Source organism: Nothobranchius furzeri, chromosome 1 (genome assembly GCF_043380555.1).
Source record: "Nothobranchius furzeri strain GRZ-AD chromosome 1, NfurGRZ-RIMD1, whole genome shotgun sequence".
Classification (NCBI taxonomy): Eukaryota; Metazoa; Chordata; class Actinopteri; order Cyprinodontiformes; family Nothobranchiidae; genus Nothobranchius; species Nothobranchius furzeri.
The window spans coordinates 109,579,311-109,605,237 of NC_091741.1; the positions used below are offsets into that span (position 1 = coordinate 109,579,311).

Sequence of the window (25,927 nt, forward strand, 5' to 3'; positions counted from 1 at the left end):
GTGAATTCATTTGGGTTTGGTTCAGGTGTGTGTGTGTGTGCGTGTGTGCGTGCGTGCGTGCGTGTGTGTGTACCTCCACGGCGGGCCTTTCCCAGCACTACATTTGGAACAAGGCTGTCTGGGTGCTGTCTCAGGTGAGGCATGTACAGGTAAATGTTGGCTTGAGGGAAGGTGTGCTGGCTTGAATTCCCTCTCAGCTGCTTCTCTGTTTACCATTACAGGAGGACAGGGACATGAGAACAAATGTTAGCTAATACAATATCCCAGAGCCAAACTGGGAATCACGCAGGTTAAAGAAAGGCCTTTTCCAAACAGGAAGTGCGGGAGGAGAAGGACTCTGTTGGAGGAGCACAAAAGTCACTAAAACATCCCGTTTCCATCAAGTGCAAACCTCCCAAACCAAGTGGCGCAACTCCAGCAGATGACACGGTGCCCCAAATCATCACCAACGGTGGAAACCTGACTCTGGACTTCAGCAACGTGGATTTTTGGGACTCTACACTCTTCCTCCAGACTCTGGGACCTTGATCTCCAAAGGAGCTGCAGACTTCAGTTTGATCTGTAAAGAGGACTTGGACGGCTGAGCAACAGTCCAGGGGCCTCATTTAAAACGCATACTTATGGACAAAACTGGGTCTGAACATTGCGCAAGTCTTTTTCTACGCAAAATTAACAATTTGGAAAAAATACTTGACAGGAAGAAGTCAAACAAGCTCTAACCCTGGTGTGAGAGCACTTTAGAGATGGGGAAACTGGCAGAGCGGCTAGTGAGATGGTGAACTTAGCATTTTCAGACTTGAAGCACACACACACACACACACACACACACACACACACACACACACACACACACACACACACACACACACACACACAGTGTTAAGGCTCACCCTTGCAGATGGTGTTGTTGGAGAAGTTAGTGAATGGGTTGCTGATGTTGGCAGCTCTTGACATGTTCACCAGCTCACCCAGGATGCTGCTGAGATCTTTGCTGACCTGCCCCCCCAGCTCCTCAGCCACCAAAAGCCTCTTGTACAGGGCCTTCAGATCCGGTACTGATCAAACAGGAAACATGAGGCTCAGTTTGATTTGTTCTCTACTCCTCACCAAGCCTTTGGAGCTTCTCAGCTTTACGTTTCCGTCGAAGAACTTTCAGCATCATCAGGACTAAATTCCTGACAGGACTGCACTCAACCCAAAAGAACCTTCCTTTCCTTTCTTGTGGTGTTTAATTTCATCACTGGAATGTCTGCTGTCCTCACCACTGTCTGTTAGCATCGTGTACCAGTGAGCTGAGGAAAAGAGGTCCGCTGCAGCAGGTTTCCAGCATCAACAGATTTACAGATGAAGGTCCAGGACTAAATCTGTCACTGTGTTGAGTTGAAGTCAGCCAGAAGCTCGTGTGACGACACTAACAGAGCTAACATGTCAGCTAACTCTTCTACACCTGTAGCAGAGACACCTGAGTTTGCATAAGCACATCTGAAGACAGCGATGGCACCCATTTGGACGTTCTGAACAAAACCACAAAAGAATCAAAGATCGCTTCTCACAGTCGAATGGTAATGGAACAAAGAAACAGGCTCTTGTACATTTAACTCGGCAGACTAATCGTCGTCGTCTTCCTCCACTTATCCGGGTCCGGGTCGCGGGGGCAGCATCCCAACTAGGGAGCTCCAGACCGTCCTCTCCCCGGCCACCTCCACCAGCTCCTCCGGCAGGACCACAAGGCGTTCCCGGACCAGATTGGAGATGTAACCTCTCCAACGTGTCCTGGGTCGACCCGGGGGCCTCCTGCCGGCAGGACGTGCCCGAAACACCTCCCCAGGGAGGCGTCCAGGAGGCATCCTGACCAGATGCCCAAACCACCTCAACTGGCTCCTTTCGATCCGGAGGAGCAGCGGTTCTACTCCGAGTCCCTCCCGAATGTCCGAGCTCCTCAGCCTATCTCTAAGGCTGAGCCCAGCCACCCTACGGAGGAAACTCATTTCGGCCGCTTGTATCCGCGATCTCGTTCTTTCGGTCATTACCCAAAGCTCATGACCATAGGTGAGGATTGGGACGTAGATCGATCGGTAAATCGAGAGCCTGGCTTTCTGGCTCAGCTCCCTCTTCACCACGACAGATCGGCTCAGCGTCCGCATCACTGCAGATGCTCCAATCCGCCTGTCGATCTCCCGATCCCTCCTACCGTCACTCGTGCACAAGACCCCGAGATACTTAAACCCCTCCACTTGAGGTAGGACCTCTCCCCTGACCCGGAGTTGGCAAGCCACCCTTTTTCGGTCGAGATTAGCAGACTAATCAGAATAGGAAAACAGGAATGTCCAATTTGGCTCACAGGAAAAGGTCCAGGATGGACACAAGTCCGGGTCCAGGTGAGGACACGCAGGGACGGTCGTGTTCAGGTGGAACAAACTCAGTGTGACTGCTGGTTTCATCCACTAGTTGGTAAAGGTCATGAACAGGTGTAGCACATCCATGATGCATTGCAGCCAGAGATAAATGGGGTCCATCATGTGACCCTGCAGGAGGACCAGGAGCTGATCTGGAGGTGATGTGGTTCTGATCACCAACCCTTCCTGGTTCTGAGGTTTTACCGCTGAGGGCATGGACTCATCATCATTCTGGGTAACGAACAACTTCCTGTTTTCAGAACAATTCAGTTTTAAGACCTGAGGTTTGCTGTTAACCACCTGGAGAACCCTTATCTGTTCTGTACAGAGTTCTCGCACGCGCACACACACGCGTACCCGCAGGGCCCCACAACTCTAGTAGAACCGGTCCGCATCAGGTTGTGTGAGGAACGGGACCAGACTCCGCAGCTTTATCAGCCGGTCCGCGGCAACGCCAGGAGCCCAGAAACGTAACGACACCCGTTAATGCTCACCTCCATCACCGGGAACCGAGCGGATCCAGGACAGCGACACAAAGCCGGCCAGAACCAACAAGAATCCACATTTAAATGGTTTAAACCGCATCTCACGCCTCGCGGACCTCCTCCCTCTGCGCCGCAGCCTTCTGTGATGAACAGGTGGACAGGCCAGGTAGCTTCTCAGGAACGTGATTGGCTGGTGTCTGGTGTGACGTAAAATGCGTCAGAAACACCAAACCCCGCTCAGGTATTCTTCCTGAGAACCTGCTTGAGCTGATTTAAAGGGCTAACTTTGTTTCGTTTAAGCTGAGTTGTCAGTTTTATTTCAAGATATAAAAACGTGTTTGCTTTCATTTAAATGACAGGAAATGAAAGCGACAGACGGGAATAAAAGATGGTTTTAAACCAAACGTCTGTTGGGTCTATCCTGTTTTCTGAACCATAACCTGCTCTGATCATGCACCTGAAGTCAGCAGGTGACCCAACCCAAACCCAAACCCGACCACAACCACAGAAACACCCTTTTTTTATAGAATCAATGACAAACAACCATAACACAACGATGAACAGAAAACAGCATTTTAGCACCAGGTGGTGACCTTTAGTAAAGGAATTCCTTGTTTCAGGTCCTTTCTGTGGATTTATTTATTCCATAGTTAGTATTTCAGGCCTTCATCACCTGTTACACATCTGCCACATAAAAACTGTGAGCTTCTGTGCGTGGGTGGCATTCCCATCCTTTTTATACCTTATTTATATTCACTGTGTTTTATATTAGAGAATAGATGTTCAGCTGGAAACTGGTAAGGGTGAGACAGAGAGCGGTGCAGGTATGGTGAGGAGATTTTAGATGGTTGATGATGAGAGGAAGGTGAACACATTTAAATAATACCATAGGGCTGGGCAACAGGGCTTAAAAAACTGCGAATTTCATTACACATCGGGTTTCTGATTTATTTGATTGTTGTTTTGCCTTTCTTAAATAATAAAAGAAAAATGACAGATTATATGTTCAAAAATTTAAGTGTTAAAAGTTGCATTCTGGTGCATTTTAGATGAAAACGTTGGCCGGCAGTGTTTGATTGGTCTATTATACAGGGTGGAACCTGGTTCTGGTCTATAGGGCCTTACATGGACAAGCACCATCATACATTGGTGATCTTCTCAGTCCCTGCACCCCCAGAAGGTCCCTGAGGTCCAGTGACCAAAGAGTACTGGTTAGGTAGCACCAGGCTAAAGAAAGGTGACAGATCATCTGCTGCTGTGGCCACTAGACTCTGGAGCTCTCTCCCCATGAGCCTGAGATCAGTGGACTCAGTGGTCTCCTTTAAACTCACCTGTTCAGACTTTGGTGGGACCTTCATCACCACCCTTCCGCCTTTCCCTGGATCCATTGATTTCCCTCTTTCCTATTCATTTTCTCTCTCCCTTTCCTGAAATTTTTATTGTTTTTATCACAATTTTTATTAGTATTTATAATTTTTGTCTCTCATTTTAAATATATATTTAATCATCTTTTAAAATCTTTTTTATACTTAAATATTTGTTGTGAAGCACCTGGTGATTTTTATCTTGAGAGGTGCGTTATAAAAGATATTTCTTTCTGAAATACTAGACTGTGGAGCAAAAGTCAGTTTATTTCAGTAATCCCGCTCAGACTCAGAGACAGTTTGAAGCAGGGATGGGGAATCCTGGGCCTTCGAGGGTCGCAATCCAGCATGTTTTAGTTGTTTCCCTGCTTCAACACATCAAGCAGGCTTCAGCAGAGCCCGATGAGCTGCTGAACAGGTGATTCAACCACTGAATCAAGAGTGTTGAAGCAGGGAAACAGCTGAAACATGCAGGATAGACCAGGTTTCCCCATCCCTGGTTTAAAGGCTCAGGAACCTTCTGCAGATGTTCTCATCAGCTGATTAGTGTGACACTTTGAGTCTAGAATATTGAACCTTTGCCCCAATGTTCTATTTGTCTGAGATGTTGATTGTGGGGTTTTTCAACAGCTGTAAGCCATAATCATCACAGTTATAGCAAACAAAGGCTTGAAACACCTGGCTTTGCATGTAAATGTCATTTATTAGTTTCACCTTTCAGTATAAAATGTTTAGGTCATCTAAAACCGGGTCGGAGGGACTGTGGCGCCTCACCCCACATCTCTCAGTGTGCCCTAAATCGTTTCTCTTATTGACTCAATTTTAGTAACTCTGTTTTCAAAAAAACCTTTCAGCCAGGCCTGCCAAGCTGGTAGACATGGGAGTGTCTCACACAGGACATTTTGCACCACGCAGGACAATGTCCTCAGTTACTCTGTAGTTTTCTCTAAACCGAAAGCTATTATGAAACCCTCCAAACTGCAGACATTGCTTAAGTCCTGGGATGAAGTGTTAGCTCTGCATTAGGCTGCCAGCTAACGAGTACATGTAAATTTTCCACCTTTCGTAAATTATGTGATATTACGGTGTTGTTGTCCATGCAATGTTTAATACTGACATAGAGGCAAGACAGCTTTATTTTTTTTGTTTTTATGTTTTTTCGGACCTTTTGCTTTTCTGTTTCTGGTGCTGTGAAGCTTAGAGGATTTTTACTGCTATTTTTTCACTTCTTGAGCATTTGTTACAATGCGTAACCATGGCAACAAGCTGGTTTACAATCGGGAGCAGCTGATTAACATTGGAAAGGCTGAAATAATACCTCAACTGAAGCCGCATATCCCAAATGAGCTAAAACGCAAGAAGCGTGGGTGCAGAGCAGGAGCAAAATGGAGACAGAGAAAGAGGAAATTCAAACCATCTCTTCCATCGATCATAATGGGCAATGTGAGATCACTGGCCAACAATATGGACGAACTCCAAGCCCTTTCAAGGACTTAGCCAAAGTTCCGGCAGTGCAGTGTTATGTGTTTCACTGAGACGTGGCTGCAGGACCATATCCCTGTTTCCAGCGTCTCTCTGCCAGGCTTCCTGACTGTGCGAGCAAGCAAAGATCTGAAGAGGAGCGGGAAAAGAAAAGGAGGTGGAGTGGCAGTGCTTGTCAACAACAGATGGTGCCATCCATGTCAAGTTTCAGTGAAATGTCTTCTCTGCAGACCAGATGTTGAACTATTGGCAGTAAGTTGTCGCCAATATTATTTGCTAAGAGAGTTCACCAGTGTTGTCTTGGCAACCATTTATATTCCACCTTCAGCCATTGCTGAAAATGCATGTGATGACATTAGTTCCGTTGTCGCTAAGCTAAAAACCCAGCACCCCAATGCATTTGTGGCTATATCTGGTGGTTTTAATCATGCCTCGCTCTCTGCTACACTTCCAACATTTCAACAGTTTGTCAGCTGCTCCACCAGAGAAAACAAGACATTGGATTTGTGTTATGCAAATGTAAAGAATACATACATGTCCAAAACAAGACCTCCTCTGGGACAATCAGATCACAATCTTGTTTTTCTTTGCTCAGAATACAAACCACTTGTTCAGAGGCAACCTGTGACAAAAAGAACTGTGAGAAAATGGTCACAGGATGCTGAAGTAGCCCTGTAGGGTTTTTTGAGACCACAGATTGGATGACTCTCTGCCAAGGATATGAAAAGGACATAAAAGCCATGACTGGATGTGTCACTGACTATATAAACTTCTGTGTGGACAACATCATACCCACCAGAACAGTGACATGCTTCGCTAATAACAAACCCTGGATCACCAGTGAACTGAAGAACCTGCTAAATGAGAAAAAAGAGCCTTCAAGGAGGGAGACAGGGACTTATTGAGGAGTATACAGAAGCAACTGAAGATCAAGATCAGAGACAGCAAGGAGGCATACAGGAAGAAGCTGGAGAACAAACTTCAGAGGAACAATATCAGAGATGTCTGGTCAGGGATGAAGAAGAAGACCACAGGCTTCAAGCAGAGGAAGGATTGTGCAGATGGCAGCCTGGACACAGGCAATGAACTGAACAAGTTCTTCAATAGGTAAAAACAAAGGAGATGATTTTAGACTTCAGAAGAAATGGGGTGGAGTCAAACACTGTTTCCATCATGGGAGAAGAAGTGGAGGTGGTTAAGGAATACAAACACCTTGAAGTTCACCTGGACAACAGACTGGACTGGAGAAAGAACAGCGAAGCTATTTACAAGAAGGGACACAGCAGACTGCACTTCTTGAGGAAGCTTAGGTCCTTCAGTGTCTGTAGCAAGATGCTGCAGATCTTCTACAAGTCTGCTGTTGAGAGTGTAATCTCTTCAGCCATCATCTGTTGGGGTAGCAGCATCAGAAGCAGAGACCTGAAAAGGCTCAACAGCCTAATAAAAAAGGTTGGTTCTGTTCTGGGGATGACTGTGGAACCGCTGGAGGAGATAATGCAAAGAAGGATTTTCCAGAGAATCAAGAAAATTATGGACAACCCTGAGCATTCTCTTCACAAGACTGTCCGACAACGAAGAGTGTCTTCAGTCAGAGGCTTCTTCAGTTTCGCTGCACCACTGACCGCTACTGGAGATCCTTCCTGCCAACAGCCATTGTAATATACAACAACTCTTTGATGACTTGATTATTATTATTCTGAGCTACTACAGCAATCAATTTCCCTCTGGGATTAATAAAGTATTTTTGAATTTGAATTGAATTTGAATTTGAATTTATAGAGCACAATTAAAACACGGGCAACTCAACGTGCTTTACAATGAGCATGACAACAAACAGGAGAACACAAATTTAAAATATACACAAATAAAATTGTAATTTAGAGTTAAAAGGAAAAAACAGAATTAAAGTTGAGTAATTTTATCAGAGATTACAGTGGAGACAATGCAGCATAAGAAACAATGCTTTTAAAATGCTGATGAGTACATTAGGGTTTTAGTTTTGTTTTAAACAACACTAGGGTTGGGGCACATCTGAGGTCCAGGAGAAGCTGATTCCATATGTGAGCAGCATAGTAACTAAATGCATCTCCATGTTTTGTTCTGACCCGAGGTTCTGCCAGCTGATTGTTTCCAAGGGATCTCAGAGCCCTACTGGGTGTATATACAGGAATGAGATCTGACGTGTATTTTGGTCCCATGCCACTGAGTGATTTATAAACTAGTAGGAGCACTTTGAAATCTATTCTGTAGTTTACTGGTAACCAGTGTAGGGATCTATGAACAGGAGTGATGTGCTCCGTTCTCTTAGGCCCTGTCCACACGTAGCCGGGGATCTGCCAAAACGTAGATATTTTTCTACGTTTTGGCCTGTCATCCACATGAAAACGGAGTTTTTTCACACGAAAACGGATCTTTTTAAAAACTCCCGCCAAAGTGAAGATCTGCATTTTCTCCGTTTTGGGTGTCTGAGTGTGGACAGACAAAACTGGAGTTTTAAGGTCCGCAACGTCACTTTCCGCGACAAAAAAATGCTGACATCACGTGTGCGACCTGTGTTTACACTAGCCGACAGCATGGATGCCCTCAGAGCTGCGCTCGCTTTATCAATTGTCCAAGCTCTTTTTGCTTGTTTGTTTTTGCAAGCGGAATTATTGCTCCTTGCGGAAGACCACAGACGAAGGACGAGGTTAAGAACGGGGGAAGTACTGCCACCTACAGGTCTGGCATGTCCTTAACAACGTATTTATCCGGGTAGGTGTGGTCAGAATTTTTTTTTTTAAAACGAGGTGGTGTGGATGCAAGTTTTTGGAGGGGCGGATATTCGTTTTTAAAAAAAAACAGGCTACGTGTGGACTAGGCCTAAGCTGAGGAGGGGAAATAAAACGAGACCTATGAATAATAACCAAACCTAAAGACTAGAAGAACAAGTCAAATAACTAATGATCTAAGGAGGAAAGGAGAACTACTAAACCGGTGGGGAAGAGCCTATAAGAAAACCTGAACCTACGAAACTACAGGGAAAAATTAGCTAGATAATATAAATACAAAGAAAACTAAAGAATAAGTGAACCTGTGGAAACCTGGTGGGAGCTGACCTAAAGGGGCACAGAAACCAGGGGAGAACCAGGAGTGGGGCTGGGGAACACAAGGAGACACATAAGGGGAACCTAGAGGGGGTCTGGAGAGCACATGAGGGGGACGCAGGATGCAGACCATAACAATAGAACACTGATTTAGTTATAGCCCTAAAATGTCCAGAGAAGCTCAGGTCTGAGTCAATAATAACGTGTAGATTTCTAACCTGGGTCTTTGTCTTTATTGTTAGAGACACTTGTTAAAATTAAAATTAAGCTATTGTTACATTTATGCTTTCGTTCTTTTTTAAACACAGAAACAGTTTTGTTTACCTGTTTGTAGCTACGGTTTCGCCGACAGCTGCCGGCTTCTTCAGGCTGACGCTGATGGTGGCGCAAGAGCAGCAAAAGAAGAAGCCGTAAGTACAATAAAAAAGTCAGCCGTAAAAGATCATTGCTTAAGAGAAAACCATATAATGGACTGGGACAACACACGGATCATAATCACCGAACAACAAAAATACAAAAGATGGATCAAGGAAGCAATCGAGATAAGGAGACGTGGATGTGGGACCATGAACAGGGACGACGGAGTTTACACGCTGGACCACGCATGGGACTGCATCGTCGGAGAGGGGAGAGCGGGCAGTAGAGGGCGACAACGTCCTCTGCTGCCCGCAGATAAACGGAGAAGGAAGTGACGCGCCACCATCAGCGTCAGCCTGAAGAAGCCGGCAGCTGTCGGCGAAACCGTAGCTACAAACAGGTAAACAAAACTGTTTCTGTGTTTAAAAAAGAACGAAAGCATGGATTTACAAAGACACAGCAAGAACACACCTAAGATATTGTTACATTTGTAAATCTCGAGATGGATATTTAGGGTCACGCTGGTTGTTTGTTGTCTTTTCCGCCCGACTCCGGATCCTTTGGCTTTGGGCCCAATGATGCGACAGGATGGGAGCATCCCTACGTTACAGATTTAAATCGGTGCCATTGCCTTTACAGAAGTTAAAATTGTTGCTTCGGAAGAAATATATGAATTGAATCTGAATATACATTTTTTATTTAGTAAACTAAAATTGTGATGTTTTTGAAACAACTAAAATAAAAATAAAACAAAATTAGTAACTAAATCTTGACTAAAATCAAAAACATTTCCAGTCAAAAGACTAAAAATAAAATGTAATTCTTGTCAACATGTATGCTGCCAAGTATGCACCACAACAAATCACTAGAGAGCAGCACTGGATCTTGGCTTGTGTGTGTTCTCTGGATCCTGTTGTCTTTGTGGATTATTGTTAAATTTGGATTATTCTTGTGGACTCAGATTAGTTGTTCATGAACCTTTACCTGGCTCTTGACTCACTCTGAGCCTTTTAGATATACAGAAAGGTGCACTAAAACATCACTTAGGTAGGATGGGGGTGAGGGGAAGGTTAAATTGCTAGAGGTTAGAGGTGAAATGTCGGTGAAATCTCCGTTTTACCGCGGGCGTCAAATACCAACACTCTGGCACAGCGTGTCACCTCCCGACGCACAAGGGCTCCCAACGCGTCGGAAACAAACGCTTGGTCACACCGCGTCATTTTCCGACGCTTAGCATGTGAGAATGTGTTGGTGTATATTGAGTCCTGTAATTTGCTGTCTGCTTAGTGTTTATTTTTTTTGTTCCGCTGCTGTGTTGTTGCTCCATCTACTTCCTCATTTTATGACAATAAAGCATTCTGATTCTTTGTGAAGACATATAAGGTCTCTGGCATTGAGGCCTCATTTTTGTTGAGTCCAGCTCTGTTCCTTTGTGGGATAAGCTCCAGGTCTGAGACGTAGTCAGAATCATCTGGGGGACAACAATTTGGTTGTGTATGCCATTCTCATCCTCATACCCTTAGACCTAATGAAATGGATTTGGACCATGCCTCGGTGTGCTGACCTTCCAAAATGGAACTCCCCAAAATGGATTTATTGGCTAAAATAAAAATCTTTTAGTTATCTGCATGATTTACTGCAAGCACAGTGGCAAAGTAGCTGTGATTGCCCCATTACACTCATAGAAAACGTTGTAGCATGATAAGCTAAATTCTTTCATGCTCATCTCAACTTTTATAATTTCAGATAAGCTCAGGAAAACTGAGTCAGTCACTGTGGAACTCACTTTAACTCATGGTTATGTACACACACAAAAAATCAAAACATTTGTTCAAAAATACCCACACAGTACTTAGTACTTTACTTCACAATGCAGTTTATTTATAGTTTCACTATCAAGAAACCCAGAATCAGTGATCACAACAACCCAGCCCCTCGCTGTGAATGAAGTATTCTCATGAAAAGCCCAACTCACTGAAATGAGGCAGTTTATCAATCAGTCAATCAAAGCTTTATTTATAAAGCGCCTTCCGCAACCCTGTCAGGAAGCCCAAAGCGCTGAACAGTTTAGGGGATACTACAAATGTTTTCTTTCACAAACATGCAGGAGGAAAACCACGTGCAGCTGTGTTCAAAGCTTCTCGTTCAGACAGAGAGATAACATGACCTGGAGCATCTCATCTGTCACACGTATCATGGTGGTTCAGGTCACGTAAACCCTTCTAACCATTCAATTAGTCAGCTTCTCAGAACGGACCAAAAAATACTTTTCTCAATTTTCAGGCTGACTGACAGTTGTCTCTCCGTGATGATTAGTTTAATAGGAACTTTACAAGTAATTGATGAAAAGATACAAAGGATTTTGTAAAATGGAACACAGTCACACAAAATCCAATGTTAATTTTTTAAATATTAGTTCTCTCAGATACGTTACTTTTGGTAGAACTGCTGTTGAATCAAAATCAGTCATTCTGTCGTCCGATTTTTGGATAAAATGCATGCCGTGAAAAACACAAAAACGTTTACTTAGCCTGCTGTGAGTCCATTAACCCAAAACGTATAAACATCCCAGGACTACAAGACAAAAATGTTTACGGAACCCCCACCCCTGAAAAAATGGTTTAACTCACCTGGGCCATGTCTCAATCTGTGTATTTGTCTGAACTTGTGTACTCACATCATTGTGGAAGATCACAATGATGGCCCAAGATTTGTTCCAATCCTAAATGGCCAAGTTCAGTCAGAGTTCCCAGATGTGTTCTTGCTCCGCCCATTGTATCAACGATGCAACAATACATCCTTCTTCGGACTTGGGATAGCAAAGCATCCCACAATTGATTGCATCACAAACCATTATACTCCAGACATCAAAGGAGAAGCTTATAACTGTAGTGTTTTATATCAGAAATACAAATAAAAATATAAAGTGGTTTGTTATTGTAAATAAGAGTGTGTAACATGCAAAATTTGCTGTGTGTATTTGGGTTTCCTTTTTTCAGACTCTCCACAAACACTCAAAATGCTAATTAGCCAACCCACTATCAAAATTAAAACAGTGCTGCCTTACATAGCTTATATGGAAAAGAAACATTTTCCTTCAACAGAAAGTGCTGTTATTTCATCCATTTTGATCGAAAGCGGACCAAATATTATATGAATAATATGTATTCATTGTTATATTTTTATTTAAGGGACAGCCAAGACCTATTTTAACTGTATCTGACAACACGAAGCATGGTTCTGTTCCAAATGCTGTCCTTGTTCTCCCATACTTGGTGGAATGGACCAAGGGCATAGGAATGAGTTTAATATTGGGGGACACATTTTGGAAATCTAACAAATCTGTTGTAGGTCAACCTCACTGAAAAAAATACATTTAATGATTATTTCTGATTCTAACGTGTCACTGAGTGTTTCATGCAAGCTGAACATGAACATAGTCTCCAACAGGTATCTCCTGCATTAGCATTTCTGATAGAAAATCTGATAGACAGTGAAACTCTAGGATTAGAAAAGCCTGACAGATGGGACTCAGGGCATAAGGCAAAGCCCAGAAAGACAAGAAAATAACTTTTATAGCCCGGTTCACTAACATTTTGATCGGGGAACCATGAGCCAACCAGAAGGGGAGGAGACTTAGGCTCCCCATTAGCCAGATCCAGGTGATTACAGGCCAACGTGGACATTATAATTATAAAAAAGCTGTTTATGTGTCAGTACTGTTTTATTTTTATTTAATAATATGAATGTAGGATATATTATCTTATACATATGGGTAGAGATGTGTAAACAGATTTAATACAAGACTAAAGCTGTGAAATTTCAGTCTGAATTGATCTGACTCATCAGAATATTTTAAACTACATCAGCCAACAATGCTGACCAACAATCTGACAAATCTGTTTGCTTCTGACAGAATAAAAAAACAAATAACAATTCACTCACAACAACAGCTGGAACTACATTAATTTTCAGATGGCCAAAAGAAAAAACAGTGGCCAAAATTGCAGTCCAACTGCACCAGAATGCACCACAGTGCATTAAGTGCCAACCACAGCCTTAAGACATGTGTTGAACGTACCCAAGTCCATACTTATGAGAGCACCATGTGAGCACCTGTGTGCGTACCTTCTCTTGTACATGTAAGGTTTCTCTATAGGAGCGTCCAATAGAGTGTGAGGGGCCACAGATCCGCCCCCCAAAGATGTGTAGGAGATGGAGGGAGCTCCAAATCCCAGAGATCCTGGAGTTGTCCCAGAGCATAGGACAACTGCAACCAGAAAAGCCCCTGCCCCCCTCAAGAGGAACAGAGGATTGCCCCGGGGGGCCACAACCATCAGCCGGCAGAGACCCGGGAGATATCAGCGACAAGCCCACAGGCCCCGCCCGCTGCCTCCCACCCCCTAGCCGGCCGAGCCCGGGACCCAGCGACCTGGGACTCAGGGGCGACCACCCCCGCCGGGGACCCAGCAGAGCCCAGGGACCCAGATCCCACCAGACAGCCACCGGGATTGATCAGGCAGACGCCAAAAATCTTAATCCCCCTGACCCGGGAACCACAAACACTCAGGCAGACCAAGGCACCACACTCCACACCAGGTGTGACGGGGGAGGGGAGACGATGATGTATAGCATCAAAAGAAGTCCCAGGAGAGGGGAGGAGTCAAAGGCCCCACCTGACATATACAGTCATACACAGACACAGTTAAACACTCCCTCCCTCATGCTCACACATTCACATACAACCAAAGACTTAAAAAAATGCACGCCAGACACCCACTCATGCTCCCCACACACACCCTATTCACTCTGGTCCCGGTACTGCTGCATATGGGGTACAACCATCACCGGTTCCCAGAGTTCGACCCTTTCTGCTGGGGGTGCTGATGAGCAGGCTCCCCCGCCCAACACCGAGCAAAGCGACCCACCACCCAGAGCCCAGCAGACGGCCAGACCCCCCTCCTAGCCTCCAGTCCCGGGAAGCCAAGCAACAACAGAGGTGTGCTAAGACCCCTAGTCACCCTCCGTCTGCTCCAATACAGTGTTAGTGCGTGTTTATGAGGTGTATTTGTGGCTGTGGTGAGCGGGCAGTGCAGACATCGTCTGGCCTACGCCAGCTGATGCCACCACAACACCCCGCTTCCCCCCACAGCCCTCTGTGTCTAAGTGCAGTTTTAAATTGGAAGTGGGCACCGGCACTCGGGATGAGGCTGAAAGATCCCCTTGCCAAATGCCGTTGAATGTGCTTACTCCCAAGGCCCTAAGTGTGTTTTTGCGTGGAATGTCATTGGTGGAAGTGTTTAATGTGCAAATAAATTTGGGGGGCAGGCTGTCACAGGAATGTGGAAATGGGGTCCATACCCGCACTCCCTGACTTATCCACCCCCCAAAGTCCTATGTGCATGTTTGTGTGATGTGAGGGAGCAGGAGGAGAAAAATATGTGGGCATGGGGAGGAATGGCTGGTTGGCCTAAGCCCTCCAGGTAACCAGCTCCCCCACTAGCCCCAATAGGCACCTCCATTGCCAAAATGCCATCCAGGGCATGGAGACCCCAGCCCACCTTGCCAAAGCCCAAAGCAGCAGCATTGCAGAGCTCCACGTAGTCTGAGGGAACCAATGCAGCCCCACCCCAGCAGAATATCTACCCCCATCCCTGCATTTGCACAGCTTCCAGAATATATAAGACATAGGACATCCAGGTAAGGTTGGGTCCTCCCCTCCTGGACATCCCCCTCCCCCGTGATGGACAGCAGAGGAGCCAAGGTCTACCCGAGGCCCCTGAGCCCGGGCCAGGCACTGCCGTATGTTCCCGCCTTCTTCCCAGAAGCATACATGTCAGGACCCGACCCCCAAGGCCCCGTCCAGATCCCCACACGGCACGGGGCTGGCCAACCCCACACCCCGAGCCCCCAGGCCCCCACCCAGACCTACTCAGGGGCATTACAGCCGCCAGGCAGCGACCCATGGCCACCGCCAAGACCCCCAAGGGGCCCCACTCACAACCGCCAGTAGTCCACCCCCCGTAGCAACCCAAGCACCTCCAGAGGGATGCAGCAGCCCCCAAGCCCCAGACACCCCCCAGAGAACCCACCCTCAGGGAACGTCCGGATACTCCAAACTCAGATCCTCCACCCCATCACCCCGTAGGACAATATCAATTTTCTAATATTTCTAGGACCAGATGTCTTATTTTGTCCACAACTTCCTTCTCTGACATTATTGAGTGGAGAACCTCTCACACCAATGGTGTTCTGTTGTAAAATGTGTGCGTGTGTAATGAGTGGAGGAATTACTTCAGTTGTTTGGTGAGCCCGACAACCGGATGGTCCAATCGTTTTTGGATAGAGTACAGGACGATCTTGACAACTTTTTCTGTCTCAACATGGCTGTTATCAATGTGCAACATACATTTTGATTTATTCCTATTTAACAGAAAGCCCCAGACCAGGGGTATTCAATTCCCGGAAGGCCAGTATCCAACGTGTTCTACTTTTAACTCTGTTTCAATACACCTGATTTCAATCAGCAGGTGATTCAGGCATCAGGCTTCTGAAGAGCCTGAAGAGCTGCTGCACAGGTGATTCAACCACTGAATTAAGTGTGTTGGAGCAGAGAAACCACTAAAACTTGCTGGATACTGGCTGTCCAGGACCGGAATTGAATACCTCGGCCCTAGAACCTTCCCTCATGAAAAATAAATGACTTTCAAAAATCTGGAGGTCAACAATTATTTTGTTTTAAGGAAAGTTGGGCCGATCTATTTGTAAACAGAAAGCTGTGGTCGCGCTGAAGCAGGAGTTACATGCAATGAGCAGAGCCACAACATTATTCACATCACCTGTGGGTGATGGTGAAAACGGCGAAATCCTCAGTGACTGAAAAGTGGTGTAAGTCTTCATTAATCAGTGTCCTTATTAATTCTTTTATTTATTATAATGACTGTGGGTTGAGACACCAGAAAGTGAAAACGACATGAGTGGATTTAAAAATACATGAAGATGGATATTTCTAAAGACATCTTCTCTGATTAACCAATGCTTGGTCACAAGGAATCCAGACTTACTTCGTGGTCCTTTGTGGAGAAAATTACAACAACACTTTTTATCAAGCCCACAGGCCTAACAATCAACAATACAGCAAGAGTGATCCAGCTGCTTCATTGAGTCCTCCTCCAAACGTGCAAAACAATCGAATTATAGACAAAACGTTGCTTAATCCCATGATGCAATGTGATAGACATAAACGTAGACAAATGTGTTGGAACCTTTTTGTTTAAACTGTTACGTGCCTCGCCCCTTTTAGGCCACAAGATGGCTTCAGTGGCTTCTGCCTCGCCTGTCTCCCGGTGCCCAGCTGTTCTTAATCACTGATAATCACTAGACAGCTGTTAAAAGCTGCTTGCCTGCCCTCAGTCTGGGAGAAGGTACAGGGAAGTGTGGGCACGAAGGTGTTCAGGCTTCTCGCTCCTCGTGTGCTCGTGTGATTTGGTTGGAGGTACTTAGGTGGTTTTGAGTCTCGTTCGGTAAGATTTTTGGTAAACTTTGACTTTGGACTGGCCTTCGACTCCGCTTTTGGATTTCCTCCGAGCGTCGCTGCTTAACAGGGCGTCTCTCGTTAGTTTAGTGTAGTGTAAATAGTGAATATTTCAGTTAGTTAGTTTCCCTCCTCCCAGACCTTTTGGCTTGGTGCTTTTTGTTAGTCTTTTTCCGTTTTGTACATATATCGGCTCTTTGAGTTTGTTTAATAAAATCGTTTGTTGGAGACACATTTACTCTGTTATTAAACCTACACACAACATTGTTTACTCCCTCTTACACATCTCTCCTAGTGAGCTGAGGGACGTAACATTACCTATATCCACAAAATATTTATAACTATACTATGTTAGAATGTTGTTAATAGGCATGAAAAAATGTTTTGCAGATTTGCTTTTATAGCTTAAGTTAAACAAGTCCTTCTGACTGTATGAACCAGTAAGGATGCCAGTCCCTAACTGTGCTGTGCTGTTAAATTAATCTAGGAAATCTAGGACCTTTTTTTCTATTAATGTCTTAATTAACTATTATTATTAACTATTAATATTATGTCAGTGGACTCCCAGTGAGGTAGCTGAAGTTGTTACAGATATGCTGTTTGGTAATCTGTGCATGAGGTGTCTTAAGGTGTCCTGTGAACACAGTTAGGCTATGTTCACACTGCAGGCCTTGATGTTTAGTTCTGATTTTTTTTTTTTAGTAAATCTGATTTTTCATGTGGCTGTTCACACTGTGACCGAAATGTGACATCAAACTCTCTCCAGTGTGAACGCTCAAAAAGCGCACCAAAGCGACCTGCATGCGCAGAAGAAGTCACAGTCAGCCGAAACAGGAGCGGTGGAGTTGTGGTGTGGTCCTGGTCCTGTGGATAAACTATCAGTGAAAACTTTCACACCTGTTAATTCTTCTGTTTTGGGCTGGAAAATGTTTAAAAAATGTAAACTTTTGTACTTCTTGTTCCTGCCATCTTGCTGAAGTATTATTTACCGAAAATGTTCCGGTATTAATGCATTCACGGAGAATGCCCCTTTCACGGAGACCGGTAAATCACTTCGCTCCAACAGCACCTCCAGCTCCCATTCACATTATTTCTTGTATTTTTAATTTGAAAATCTAAAACAGGATATCCAGACAACATCCACGCACAACGCTCACCTCCGCTGACTCAGTGATGTAAGACGGATTTAATGCAACATGACCGTTGTAGCGTATTTCTACATACTAGAATCAACACTGTTTGCTATCAGTTGTTAGATTCTAAGAATGATCAAGCACATTAGCACATGAAGCTTATATCATGTATAAATATCGAGGATATTTATATAATCGATCGAAGTTCATACATCAACCTGCTTGGTCTATATTTAATCCAAAGATTAATGTTTAATTTAAGATAATTAAATTTTAATAGCAAAAGTTTATTTATTTAATCAGAAGTTAGGAATCTTTGCTTTTTCAATAACCAGAAATATTTATACCATTCTGTGTTTCATTTCAAAGATGAGGCAAAGTTTAAAAATGAAGAATTTATTACTAACAATTTGAAACTTGATGATTTGAAATGACAATTCATGGATGACAGTTTACCAGCTTTGATATTAAACTTGGTATCAAAAGCTTTACCTGTGTCTGGATGGAAAGCTAAAATGAAATGAGAGCTTGGATGCGTGAATGGATTCTCAGAAGGTTTCTTTCAGAGAAAGGAACTCGTTCTGGGTGAAATGATGGTTTTGCAGCTAACCGTTGTTACTTAGAGAACAGCATCAAACACAATCTGTGTGCTACCTCACCCGTTCAGACGACCCTTCGTGCGGATCCGGAGGTCAAGGGAGGATATTGTCAGCCTCCGGGTACACAGTCTGGTAGAGGGAACACGAGTGGAACCGACTCTCTGGTCCGAAGATGTTGCAGGGTACACAGTCGAGCGCCTGGCTTAACTCTGAAGGAGTTTTGCGTCTTCCTTAACTCAAAATCAATAACTCTGAAGGAGTTTACGTCAGCTGGTTATCGTGCGTTTATTCGAAGCTATTCTATCAGCGTGACAGAACAGCAGGTGGAGGTTCAGGGCGGCCATTCCCTTATCCTCAGGATGGTGGTTGGTTCACGAACCGAAATTTTGCTGCTGAAGAGTTAGTTTTAACAAACCAACAGAACACGCCCACTCTCAGAGCAAGAAAGCTTTGGTCATGAGTCAAAGACATGTGATAGCAGTTTACTTTTACCCTGTGGTACCCTCTGTGTAAGGCTGGTTACGTGCAAATGACCTTCTGGTTTACTGAATACACATTACTGATTATCATGAATAATAATTATTATTATACCCAAAGCATATCAATTCATTTCAGTAATTAAAATACATTTATAATGAACCAAAAGATTATGTATAATGATTATAATAAACAGTAATAAAGTCAGAGAGTTTATTAAAATTATTATTTAAATTATTATTGTGATATTGAAGTGTCCTTCAATCTGGGACAGAACAGCAGCAGATATAGATGATATTCAGCAGACATCATGGCTCCTCGCTTGTTTAATCTGTGGGGCAAAGTTACAGTCGACCCAGCTGACCTAGCTGGGAAAATGTGACCTTTGTCACAAATTAGAGGACCTTTGTGACGCTACACCGTTCAGACTGCAGTCACTTTCAAACACATCAGATATGTATCAGTACCACATATTCAAGTGACACGGATCACATTTAAAAAAATTGGATCTGTGCATTTAGACAGTCATAAAAAACTCAGATATGGCTGCATGTGGGGAGAAAAGCAGATTTAATGTGTCTTTGCCTGCAGTGTTATCATAGCCTTAAGCTTGGTTTATGCTTGACGCGTCCGCGAGGTTCGCACCTCTCCGCGTGGCAAAATTGCGTCATTTTAACATCCATGCCCCTCCACCGCGCCTCCGCACGGCCCAAACTTTCCGCACCGCGCACCTAGGAAATTTTCTAACCACGCAGACGGTCGGACGCAGAAAAACATGGCGGACTGGCAAGAACTAGTATGGCAGAGGTTCGTAAATACAGACTTTTGTATGATTCAGCTTTCAAAGATCACCGTAATTAACAATTTGTTAATAATTCTTGGAGAGAAATAGCTCGCACCGTCGGAAAAGACGAGGACGCTGTTCTAAAATGCTGGAATGCCACATTGTAAACAACAGTAATTTTTACTTCTACTATGGTGTAGTGTTGGATGCATGCCGTAGAGCTCCATGCTGCCCCCTACAGTTTGGGAGAATATTGGCTCACCGCAGAGACGAGCCGCATGAACCATAAACACTGCAAGTTGTGAAGCGCGTTCCATCCGCGAGCCGCATCACCAAGCAGAAAGTAATTGCGTCAAGCATAAACCAAGCATTAGTCGGCTCCTCCTGCCGGACATCTTTTCTCATAAAATGTTGATCTTGTCTCCGAGTCTGAGCATCACTTTAGACATCATTTCCCACATCAAAGCAGAAAATACAAGCTGCCTCATGACTCATTTCCCAACCAGCTTTCTGTAGTCATCCATCTCAGCTTCCGATGGCTGTTATTTTAGAATGAATAATTTACCTCAATCAGATGATAAAAAACATTTTCATTTTGCCTGAAAAGTCACGAGAACCAGTGACAGCTCCGCCACCCCAACAGGGTCTTTGATAGGTGTGTGACCTCATTAAGACCAACCGACCTTTCTTGCATCAGAAGCCTCATGACATGTTTAAAAGCAAGAGAACTGTAATCTTTTACAGAAACATGTTTGTGCTTTGCCCCAGACAAATTTCTGCAACAATAACGATATCAAATCAAGAGTTTTTCTTAAGTTTTGACAAAAATGAAAAAAAAAAAAACCACTATCTTTAATTTGTTTAGCTAGAACCAAGTGACTAAAAAGTTTTGGCTCATTGCAGGTTAGGTAATTAGCAGAGAAGGCATCAAAGCCAGCCTCCAGAACACAAACTGATAACAGATCCTCTCAGAATGAAAGTGTTGACGTTATACTGACGGACAGTGTCCACACAAACACCAGAGAAGCTATCAGAAGTGTTTGTGTCAGTTCTCCCCTAAATGTCCACTGACAGTGAAGAAAGACACAGATGTGTGAGCGGTTTGACTTTCCTAGAAAACCACAGCAGTCTAATCTGCAGCATCAGCGCTGCTTCTGAGCTTTCCCAGCTGCTCGGCTACATGTGGGGAAAGCCTTGTTTATGTTTCATGTGGAAATGTGTAAAAACTCAACTCATGTCATCATTATTAGTATCTGTTTGGAAAATCTAATTGTTTGCTTTGAACTTTCTCCTACATGTCAAAAAGCACAAATCAATGGGGAAATTTTTTTCTCATCATTTTTACACTCATTTACTTTTCTGTCAATGACTAAAATCTGCAATGGAAAATAAATTTTCTCCAAAACGCGTCCACTGAGACGACATTTGACCCTAAAATATTTCAACTTAATAAAGGTTCAAAGGTTAAAATGTGAAGGGGCTTTTTAGACAAAGGCAGTTCACTCAATGGTTGTACTTTTAAATAAAGCAAAGAAAATGTGTTTAAAATAAAAAAAATCACTATTAAAACACATTGTTGGAAGTTAAAGGTCAGAGAAACGGGTCAGAAGTCTTAGTGGATCGATCTATCTAAACAATCAAGTAAATACTGGAAATCCTACATTTGGGGACAAATAGAATTAATGTTTGTTTAACCAGTAGAAACAAGCAACAAACCCTAGCTGGGTGGATGGGAGAATGCCTGAACCCACCACAGTCTAATCATACTTCAGTCTGCACTAACAGCCAACGGAGTTTCACACAACTGAGGAAAAGGTAACAAAACTCCTCACAGGTTACAAAAAGAAGGACGCTGAGTCTTCTCATGATCCATGACGGCCTGAATCGATTCTGTGTCATCTTCTGGCCACCGTGTTCCTGTCAGGGCACCAAGTTCACCATCCAACCAGGGTAGGCCCTTTAGTGGTTCAGCTGCTGATGTCAGGAGGACAACATCCCAGGACAGGTTCTAAGAGGACATACTCAGGAACTCAGTTGGATGCTGAAAGAAAATTTCAACATCTCTGTCACAAACGTTGGTTCCAGTCTGCCTCAAGAGAGCAGTCCAAACACATTCATCTGCAGAAGGGATGCGTGGTGATCGTCCAGCGGCTCCCACCTTCACACCACACGGAACAGCAAATTTCAGGCTTCAGTATCTTGCCCAAGGGCACTTCGCCACATGGCCTGCTATGAAGGCTCTCTGCATTCAAGCACAGCCGTCCACGTGTCAAACTGTTGACTTGCTGGACTGAAACCATTGATGTACATCTGGGGTTTGGGCTTCTTAATGGGGAGGTGAGGGTGACACATGCTGGTCTCGCTGTTGTTGTGTCACATCCTTTTTACCAGTGTGCAGTGGAGATCTGAAATCCTGGTATTTTCCATCAATCTAACTGGTCTGAGGCGGAATCAAGAATACAATGAAAGACCTCTCATGACTTCACACATTGGGTTTAGATCCAGGGCTCACTAATTTAGTGTTTTATTATTCAAAGTTTTCACTTACTTAGAAATTCCCGGTTAGCTTTCTTACCTACTCCCGTTACAGAAATTCCGTTACCTTCTCTATCAATACCCTGACACCTCTTCTGTGATACACTGTACTTGTTTTGCTGTTCGGTTTACAAAACTTGCCCCGCCCCCTCCTCTGATCTTAGTTGACCTTACGTTCATGTTTTCAGTATTCCATGTTTTATTGCAATTAATGTGGTTCATTGTACCTGTTCTGCTGTTTGGTTTATGCTATTTCTGTTTTGCCTCCGTCTGGCCACCCCCCACCCCTACCTTTGGTTTCCTGGATCTAGTTTTGGCTGTTTTTCCATGATCCCAGGAAACGTGCTGGAACCAGACTCCAATCGCCTGGTATGTCTGCTACACTTTACTAAGCCCAACAGGGGCCGGTCCGACACTGTGAAGTTGCAAGTGTGATAATCTGGCCACAGGGGGCGGGCGGTGGGGGTCTGGGTGGCTTTTCATTGGCCCTGTAAAGGGTAATTTTAGCACATACTGGCTCAAGAAAATTATTTAAAAATATGAAAAGGTTGCACAGTATGGCTTCAGCAGCCAATAGAACCCAAGTGATTTATTTATCAGTAGGTTTGAAACTCTTCTTGATCCAGTCAAATCAAACCAAAGATGGTGTGTTTGGACTGGCCCCTGACCAGTGTAAAGGCATTGGATGTCTCACCTGTCTACACACACTCACAGCAGCTAAACTACGGAAAAGAAAACTTTGACAGTTTTTCCTTTATGCAGTAAAGGCAAAGTCTTCAGAAAGATGAGAAATGTCGCAACAGTCATACGCAGTCAGATTTCACTGATATGTGGCTAACTGCAGCAACTGCCATGGTGTCAGGGTCCTGGTGAGTAAGGACATCCTGCGTGGGAGCTTCTTCAATGAAAGTGATCAAACCATGGATCAGAAGAGTTGGGATTCCCCAAAGGTTAGGAAATGACCCAACCTGTCGTATTAAAAGCAGCAACCTGTCTCTAGCCACCAACACAGTGACGAGACAGGCGGTAAACAGCAACCCTCTGATATCAGCAGGATCTTCATACTAAACCATCATGTCTCTGATTGGATCTTCCTCTGCACACAAGTTGTTCTTGATGCTGCTGCCTCTGTTCTTCGTGCATCAGACCAGTAGCTCACCCATTTCCTGTCGGGCCTGGAATAATACCCATGAGCTCTACGAAGACTTGAAGTGCCTTGGCACCTTCCTGAATGTAAGAGGACTGACTGAACAGTGGGTTACTACAGAGACACATCAGAGTCCAACCAGAGCAGAAAAGCCTTAAACTCTTTTAGTGGTTTGGAGACGTGCTGACATGATGTCCAGGACCAGGACCCACTTTGGACCAAAGGAGTCCTGCTCCTCCTCCTCATGTCAGCTACAACCAAACCGATAACCATGTGGGCCAAGTGACAGATAACTAAGTGAGCTGTCCCCGGTTCTAACGTTCTAACGTTCTGATTTCTGTTTCTGTTTTAGCAATTGTGTTCCAGCAACAGCGACGGCTCGGTAAGTAGAACCTTTGACTTGTTCCATTCATTAACCCATCTTATGTAGAATAAGAGTGGATGGAGAGTGGTGACGTGTCCTCAGACCTGAGCTGTGGGACCAGCTAGAGTCCTTCAGCTCCGTCTGCTGCTCTGATGGTTTCTATCTCGTCCGGCCGTTTTTTTTTTCTCTATTCTAGTCAGTTTTCCTTTCACACCATGTCCCACCTGGTGACTTGTTGTCCTGGTTTTGGACCATGGCTGTGTTCTGTCTGTTGTCTACCTGCTTTTATCCTGTGGACAACCTGCTCCTGCCTTGAGGAACAACAAACACTCTAAATGCAATCAGTCATTTTTTTCACGGACACTCATCATCTTATCGGTCTGTCAGCAGAAGATTTGACTTCAGTGTGTGAGAAGGTTTCTGGTTCCTGATGCTTTCTGTATCCAGCTTGCGGTAAAGATGTGAAAGTAAGATGTCACACGGAGTCGTCCTGCAGGAACCCCTCAGGAACAAAACAAAGACTACCAGAAGCCTGACGTGGGCTGAGAGCTGCAGCCGGTCTCGGGCAGATGAAACTCCTCAGCATCACCAGAGCTTTACCACTTCCTCTTCCCTTTGCTGCTGTCTCATAACAAGCACTTAGAGCTGTTTGAGACTCAACCATAACTCCATTCTTTGTGTTTTATTTATAATCCAGATATAAAGTTCCTCCATCTGATGAACGTTTCTCTATGTTTACTCAATAAGTAGAGGGTTTTGCTGGAGCTCAGAGATCACTGATGATAACTGATTGACATCGTCTTTCTGTTTTTCTCAGAATCCAGACTGCCACGATCTCCGCCTGAACAAGACATCGCAGGAGGTGAGTCCTGTCGACCTGGTAGCTAACCTGACCTCAACCCCAACCCTTACTTTCATTTCTGGAACCAGTGTGTTTGAGTTTGCTGCTAACACCGTGTTCTTCTCCTGGAAAGGCTTCCTCTTCTCCAGACTATTTCATTAAAGGTCTGGAGCAGCTCATGGGCAGAGTTCCTGGAACCTCCACGGACATAAACAAAATCATCGAACCGCTAACAGACAGCTGCAAGTGTCCGGATGTGGTGAGTCTGAGAATCTGAGATCAGCCAACAGACCCCGTTTTGGTTTAGTTCTGAGCTACAGCTGTAGATGTTCTGTAGATCTATCAGTAGGTCAGCAGTTATTCAGAAGATGTTCTATAAATAAGAACCAGAGACCTTCAAACAATTAAAACAGAATTTTGTGTTTCTTTTCAGAACCGATACATCTGCTCAAAAACGTTTCTGCTCCCTTCTGTCATCTCACCCGTGGCCTTTTATGAAGTTCTAAACACTCGGGTGCAGCAGTACAGCTCTAAGTCTATGCAGACACCATCGTCCACCGACTGAAGCCCACCTGGCTGCTGTGCAGTATCAACATCTGGCACAAAACTCTAACTCAGCAGGGCTGATTCCATCAGGAATGTCTTCAGTTCTTCTTTATTTAGCCGCCAGTCTTCACTCACCTCCATTAGACTGAAACTGGTTCTGACCCGAGGATTTGATCAGCTCTGAAGTAAAGATCCAAGCGAACACTATGTCAGGACGAACCTTCATAATGGTTCTGGTGATAAACAGTCATTTCTGAATGTTGACTCACTTATTTGATTTATTGGTTATTTATTAACGTGTGAATCTGTTCTGTGATAGAACGTGTCTGATGATGAACTACATGTTAAATTATTTGTTTTTTTAATCCACCTGACGGTTGATTGTAACAGGAGGTGACTCCTGTCCCACGTCCTCCCAGGGCCTCATCTAATAACATTTTGTGCTGATCAAATAAAAACACATTGAACTTGTATTGTTCTGAAGTATTTTCTTGTTTATGTGTGAAGATCTGCAGATTCAGTCAAACCATCAGCAGCTGATCCACAGATGAGCACATCACCTCATCATGTTGCCTTCTCTCATTCATTTAAACCAAGTTTACTGGAGCAGGAAACAGGTAGAACCTGCAGGACGGTAGACCCAAAGCCCAGAGGGTTCTCTCCTGTTACGCCTCATCAATCCTGCACCAACAGCGCTCCCTGTTGGACTAAAGTTGTTCTAGCTCTAACAGGGTGATGGACTCACGCCAGTCTCTCTGGAAAACAGAGCTCCATGAATCCCAGGGCTACCTTATTAATCA

General features: G+C 44.3%; 1 protein-coding gene across 3 annotated transcripts in view; it reads right to left on the reverse strand.

The window, feature by feature from the left end:
• The window catches only part of LOC107386978 (alpha-1,3-mannosyl-glycoprotein 4-beta-N-acetylglucosaminyltransferase A), a 39,804-nt gene extending 36,566 nt beyond the window's left edge, over positions 1 to 3,238 (reverse strand). The window contains exons 1-3 of one of the 3 annotated variants that reach the window (XM_015961730.3): positions 2,891 to 3,238; positions 891 to 1,055; positions 74 to 205 (exon numbers count right to left, since the gene is read on the reverse strand). In XM_015961730.3, coding sequence (XP_015817216.3) covers positions 74 to 205; positions 891 to 1,055; positions 2,891 to 2,981 — 388 coding nt within the window. In that variant the 5' untranslated portion in view covers positions 2,982 to 3,238. Of the gene's footprint in view, positions 1 to 73; positions 206 to 391; positions 671 to 890; positions 1,056 to 2,890 lie in introns of those variants that run through there. The other 2 variants (XM_054738879.2, XM_070553102.1) reach the window with 2 other exon arrangements.
• Positions 3,239 to 25,927: the final 22,689 nt, after the last annotated feature.